General features: G+C 36.2%; 1 protein-coding gene across 1 annotated transcript; it reads right to left on the minus strand.

The window, feature by feature from the left end:
* Nucleotides 1-2,944: 2,944 nt before the first annotated feature.
* Nucleotides 2,945-4,344, minus strand: LOC107556173 (complement factor H-like). The gene is made up of 5 exons (XM_016239221.1): nucleotides 4,168-4,344; nucleotides 3,971-4,076; nucleotides 3,789-3,865; nucleotides 3,436-3,618; nucleotides 2,945-2,961 (listed from the first exon to the last, which is right to left on the minus strand). Exons 1-5 carry the CDS (start codon nucleotides 4,244-4,246, stop codon nucleotides 2,945-2,947), a joined length of 462 nt encoding a protein of 153 aa, XP_016094707.1. The 5' UTR covers nucleotides 4,247-4,344.
* Between the last annotated feature and the right edge of the window lie 2,848 nt (nucleotides 4,345-7,192).

A 7,192-nucleotide genomic window follows, 5' to 3' on the forward strand; every position in this document is an offset into this window, starting at 1 on the left:
GTTCTGTGCTCGTCTGTGCAGCCAAAGACAGAACAGTTAGCATGTTTTGCTCAAACTTTCACCATGGCATTAGAGCTGGTACACCGCTGTCGCTTGTGAACTCAAAATGATGGCTCCTTGGGTGGAAACTTACAGATTAAGTGGAACTAATATTATAATGAGATCCCTTTGCCACGTCACCAAGGGAGCGGAATCAGCCTATATTATATATATAATGTAAAATAACTTCAGAGACGTTAACTACATGAAAAGTAACAATGTAAAATGTATTAAAATAATTTCAATTCATGCGCCATATTTAAATCCGCTGCGAGACCGCCAAACTGCCAAATCGTTTTATTGCGTTTTACATAATACACTGGTGTCCCCAGAATGTGTCTGTGAAGTTTCAGCTCAAAATACTCCACAGATAATTTATTATATCATTTTGAAAATGCCTATTTTGAGTGGAAGCAGAAACACGCTGTTTTTCGGGCCTGTCTCTTTAAATGCAAATGAGCTGCTGCTCCCCGCCCCCTTTTCCAGAATAGAGCTGTGCCATTACAGCTTGGACCTGCTAAAAACATCTGTTTTGGTTCTGATTATCATGTTTATTGCACTGAAATCATGCGTTTTAAACCATATGAGTTTAAACTTCTGATATACGGATTTCGGAGTACACACATCCGAAGCACACGGACAGAAAGCTGCTGTCACAACATGTGAGTACTAAATAAAGTTCTCATTTTTGAGAACTGCATTGAGAGCTGAAGTGTGCAGAGACAACGGGCAGAGAAATGTTACAGATGGTTTTACTCCATCTGCGTTCACTGAAACTAATGCTATGGCAGTTTATGCAATTGTTTCCTGCAGCGTTAATGACAGAACATGTCAGGTAAAAGGGAAGCAAAACATTCTGCAGATGATATTTAATGTTGTGTCCACTAACAGCTTCAGGTTTAACGCACTTTCGTGTTCTCAGGCCATTTCAGGTTTATTTTCATGCACCGCTTACTGTGCCTATAATAAGACTACTCAGAAATTCAGTCTTTAAATACATATAAATTGTGCTTTCATCGATGGAAAATGTATGTGTACTTATAGTAGTACTTGTAACAGTATAAAAAGAACACGGAGTAACCGCAGTTCTACACAGTGTGTGTCTGCTTTGGTGGTGCAACTGATAAAGCGGGTGCGCTTGTGTCGCAGCGACCCGGGTTTGAATCCAGTCTGTAATGCTTCCTACATTCAATGTTCAAATGTCTGTCCCCAGTGTGTCACTGATGGTCTCTGGGTAAGTGAGTTGCCTGGTATGCTGGGAATGTTAGTAGGCCTAAAAGATGAATTGTAAAGCTGTGCTGTAATTTATAAAGATTAATTAATTGCATTCGAAGCACACAATAATGATGCTATTAGCACACTTCAAGTTTACTTTGAATGCCATTGCAATGCGTTTTAAAGTTACTAAAAGTAAAGGATAGTATGACCTCAGTTTGTTATTAGTATAATATTAATGCACATTTAACACTCTTAAAGTGTAATTGTAATGTCAGCAAAATACATTTGAAGTTTATGCTGAGTGAATTCTGCATTTCAAAACTTATATACAAGAAGGGATATTTAAAGTGTACTTAAATGGTTAGTTCACCCAAAAATGAAAATTAGACTGCGTTTTACTCACTCCCGAGGCATCCTAGGTGTATATGACTTTCTTCTTTCAGACGAATCCAGTCGGAGTTATATTAAAAATTGTCTTTGATCTTTCCAGCTGTTTAATGCCACTCAGCGGGTGTTGCATTGCTTCAGTCCAAAAAAACTTAAATAAAAATCGCCCATCGATAAAAAAAAAGTTTCTCACACGGATCCGGGGGGTGAACAAAGGCCTTCTGTAGCGAATCGATGCGTTTTTGTAAGAAAAATATCCATATTCAAAACGTTATAATCACTTGAATCTAGCTTGCGCTCACTGTTGTAAACGGAGGCAGTTCCGGGTGGATGACGTATGAGGTCGGCTTTGCGCATGCGCCGCTCAGAAGTGACGCACGCGGAAACACAGCGGAGAGAGCAAAACAAAACAATGGTCAAGAATTAGAAGTACAAAACAAGGATTTGTAAAGAAGAATGTCAGATGATTTCGATATAAGCCAAGAGGAGACTGGTTTTCCTTTGCTACAGTAAGGAAACTTTGCTTCCTTTGATCCTGTAAACAAACGTTGGTTTTCACGAGACTCACCGGCGCATGCGCAGCGCTGACCTCATAGGTCATGCTCCCGGAACTGCTTCTGTTTACAACAGTGAGCGCAAGCACATTAAAGTGATTATTACGTTTTGAATATGGATATTTTTCTTACAAAAGCGCATCGATTTGCTACAGAAGGCCTTTGTTCACCCCCTGGAGCCGTGTGAGACACTTTTTTTTTTATGGATGGGCGATTTTTATTGAAGTTATTTTGGACTGAAGCAATGCAACACCCGCTGAGTGGCATTAAACAGCTTGAAAGATCAAAGACAATTTTTTATATAACTCCAACTGGATTCGTCTGAAAGAAGAAAGTCATATACACCTAGGATGCCTCGGGGGTGAGTAAAAAGCAGCCTAATTTTCATTTTTAGGTGAACTAACCCTTTAAGTGCACTTGAAATAGTTCCACTTTAGCACAAACAAGTATATTTATCACAACTTTAGTTGAACATAAGCACTGCTTTGGCACAACTAAAATGCATTTTCGTACAAAATTAGTTGTTCCAATTTAACAGACTTTAAGTAGGTATACCAATTTATAGTGTTCCACAAATACATTTAGTTATACTAAAGTACATATGAATGAATTGAGCTTAAGTGTACTATTTTTTTCACCAGGGGAGAGAAACTGGGTGTCATCATCTCTGTGTTATTTTGCAATTTCACTGAGGATTCTCGTGACCGTTTTTAAAAAAAAATCACGCAACCCTCCTCCCATTGGCTTCAAGCAGGTGAAAAGACTTCTTTATAGGAGGGAAAGTTTAACACAATGGCACTTAAACAGTAATTTGCTTTTGATTCTATAGAGAGTAGAGCCCATCTGATTGGACAAAAATGTGTGTAGCACAGGATAAATCAGTATTTCTGTGAATTTCTAATAAGTGAACAAGTCAGTTTTAAAAGCAGATAACAGCTAAAACTTATAATCTCACTGGGTCTTCAAATCAAATGAATGTTGTAGTTATTGTCGTCAGTACCACAAAATTATCAGAGGAATTGACGTTGTACCTCTTGATCTAAATTAGGGATGCACGATATATCGGCCACCATATCGGTATCGGCCGATAAATGCTCATTTTTTCTGTTATCGGTATCAGCCTGATAAGAAAATTTGGCCGATATCTTAAAGCCGATAAATAATGCATTATTTCCTTCAGAGACACTTCAGATGCGCGCTGCTACAGATAAACAGAAAAATAAACAATAAACTGAACCTTTGCATGTTGGAACAACGTCACTCCATTCTCCCGTCTCTTCACAGTGAATGTCACTACTTCCGTCTATCTTTTTGCCAGAAGATACACACTCAAAGTGAATAACATTGCCATAACTTCCCTCCTCTGTGTTGCCTGATGCAGTTACATCCCAGTCTGTATGAATAGCTGGACATTTTACAGCTAGACAATATATGAATATGAAAATAAATAAATAAACCAACAAACCGTTCACATAAAAATCAATCAATCAATATAATTCTCTTCTAGCTTACGAGTCACTCTTCTATGACAGAAATAAATTAAATGAGAATAAATAAAAAGGAAAAACAGTGACTTTCATGGAATCGTACCCTCACAGACAGGAACAGTATTGTCCCATCCTTGAGCTCTGCACGTACGCTGAGTGATTCTGCTTGCCATTTCATACCTGTAAACACAATGTTTTTACAAGTACAGGAGTTTCAAACTGATGACGATAGTATATATTTCCTACAATAAAAAAGAGAATAAAAAAAGCATAAAGCACTTTTACCCTTTCTTACAAGTATACACCAATGTTGCTCCAAAAACGAATTCCGTGCCCGCTGCAAGTTCAAAATCACCATTTGGTATGTTGCCTGGATTACTACATTTCTTCTCTGCAGAAATCAAACAAGTTTTACTTTCCATGATAACAGTGATTTAATAACCCAAACAATTATGCGGCCATTGTATTGATAATTCTCTTACTTGCACATGTCCGCTCAATGGATTTCTTCCATTCTCCTTTTTCACACTTTAATCTATACAAGCCGGTATAACCGGTCATGCAGTTCAGTCTCACTGATTCACCATCAGCGTATGAAGCTTTCGCAGCTAGCTCTGTGTTTTCATATTTAATGTCCTCTCGATGACATTCTGAGAAGAACAAACACAAAGATAGCAAATGGTAACAAAGAGTGAAAAATTTAAGTGGGTCTGAATACTTTCCGTACCCACTGTATATATATATACACATACACACATACAGTATATACACTGTATATGTATATATATATACAGTGTATATATGTATGTATGTGTGTATATATGTATATGTGTTTGTGTGTGTGTGTGTGTGTGTGTGTGTGTGTGTGTGTGTGTGTTTGATTGGATAATGAAAAAGTTGTATCACGACATTCAATGGAATTAAAGGCAAATTGTCAATAAGCTGTAACATACCAGTGCAGGTTTGTATGTCTGTCCATTTGCGTTGGGAATCACATTGAATTTGTACAGGCTCCTCTGGTTCAAATCCATTACTACATTTATATAATATTGTTGAATTGATTCTGTAGTTTGGTCTCTGACTTCCTACAATCTCTGCATTTGGGATGTAAGGTGCTGCACACATTGCTGTAAAACCAACATCCATCATACTAGTTAGAATTCATCAGAGCACATATAGATAATAATTTGATTGAAAATTAAATCAAATAAAAAATATCACAACATTCAATGGAATTAAGAGGCAACCACTGTAACACACCAGTGCAGATCTCTATGTCTGTCCATTTGCGTTGGGAATCACATTGAATTTGTACAGGCTCCTCTGGTTCAAATCCATTACTACATTTATATAATATTGTTGAATTGATTCTGTAGTTTGGTCTCTGACTTCCTACAATCTCTGCATTTGGGATGTAAGGTGCTGCACACATTGCTATAAAACAAACATCCATCATACTAGTTAGAATTCATCAGAGCACATATAGATAATAATTTGATTGAAAATGAAATCAAATAAAAAATATCACAACATTCAATGGAATTAAGAGGCAACCACTGTAACACACCAGTGCAGGTCTGTATGTCTGTCCATTTGCGTTGGGTATCACATTGAATTTGTACAGGCTCCTCTGGTTCAAATCCATTACTACATTTATATAATATTGTTGAATTGATTCTGTAGTCTGATCTCTGTTTTCCCACAATCTCTGCATTTGGGATGCAAGGTGGTGCACACATTTTTTCTGTAAAACAAACATCCATCATACTAGTTAGAGTTCATCAGAGCACAGATATATAATAATTTGATTTAAAATAAAATAAAATAAATAAATTAATCAATTCATTCATTAATATCACAACATTCAATGGAAGTAAGAGGCAAAATGTTGAACCACTGTAACACACCAGTGCAGGTCTGTATGTCTGTCCATTGGCGTTGGGAATCACAGGTGATTTGTACAGGCTTCTCTGGTTCAAATCCAGTGCTACATTTATATTCTATTGTTGAATTGATTCTGTAGTTTGATCTTTGTTTTCCCACAATCTCTGCATTTGGGATGTTAGGTGCTTCACACATTATTTCTGTAAAACAAACATCCATCAAACTAGTTATAATTCATCAGTGCACAGAATATATAATAATATGATTGAAAATAAAATAATATAAAACAAAATAATACAATAAATAAACAAACAAACAAATAAATTAATTAATATCAAAACATTCAATGGAATTAGGAGACAAAATGTTGATCTACTTTACCATACCAGTGCATTGCTGTATGTCTGTCCATTGACGTTGAGAATCACAGGTAATTCGTACAGGCTGCACTGGTTTAAATCCAGTACTACATTTATATTTTATTGTTGAATTGATTCTGTAGTTTGATCTCTGACCTTCCACAATCTCTGCATTTGGGATGTTAGGTGCTTCACACATTTTTTCTGTAAAACAAACATCCATTATACTAGTTAGAATTCATCAGAGCACAGATATATAATAATTTGATTGGAAGTAAAATAAATAAATAAATAACACAACATTCAATGGAAATTAGAGACAAAATGTTGATCCACTGTAACACACCAGTGCATTTCTAAATGGAGAAAGCACTATTATGGATAGAGGACTTCGCCAGAAGCAGCAGTTTGAAGTTTAAAAATATCTTGTTGGTTTTGTATCTTACAAACATGCAGATTTTCACTTCAAAATATGTTAATTGATGGACTGGAGTCGTGTGGTTTACTTGTGGATTATTGTGATGCTTTTTTATCAGCTGTTTGGACTGTCATTCTGACGGTAACCATTCACTACTGAGGATCCATTGGTGCGCAAGTGATGTAAGTGATGTGAGCTAAAATCCAAAGTCAGTCTAATTATTAACATGTTTTAATCAAAAAGGGTTGTTGAAGGAATGTTCACAGATTAGAAATACAAAGAAATACAATTTCTGCAAGATAATATAAAATTTCATGTTTACATTTGTAGCTGAATGGGATATATGTACAAGTGTGTGTGTACTGTATATACTTAACTATATTATGGGGGCAAATTGGTACCAGAAGTGAGCTAAACCTGACAAAATCTCTCGAAACCTCCATTTAGGGATGTCCTCTTTTGTAAAGAAGGTATAAACAGAGTAAATTTGTCATTTTTAAAACTGAGCTGGGTTACCTCAATTACCACTCTGTTTATTTTCTTTTATTTTGTATATCACCTAAAGAAAGAAAGAAATAATAAATCAATAATTGCACAGATCACCAATATGACTCAGGATCTGAAAACGAGGCAATACTCACAACTTTTGTCAATCTGTAGATTCCCGTTGGAGCATGACACGTCCACATACGCTTTCATCTCACTTCCAGCATTCCATCAATCTGTACAGTTCAGTCTATACTTTTCAGCATGCCTTATGTAGATCTTTCCTGTAGGAAGCTGTAGATTGTAATTCTCGACAAAATCATCAATTTCACAAGGTCCTATGACAGAGACAAATGTAAA

The sequence above is a fragment of the Sinocyclocheilus grahami genome, unplaced genomic scaffold (assembly GCF_001515645.1).
Source record: "Sinocyclocheilus grahami isolate Dianchi unplaced genomic scaffold, SAMN03320097.WGS_v1.1 scaffold557.1, whole genome shotgun sequence".
NCBI classification, from domain to species: domain Eukaryota; kingdom Metazoa; phylum Chordata; class Actinopteri; order Cypriniformes; family Cyprinidae; genus Sinocyclocheilus; species Sinocyclocheilus grahami.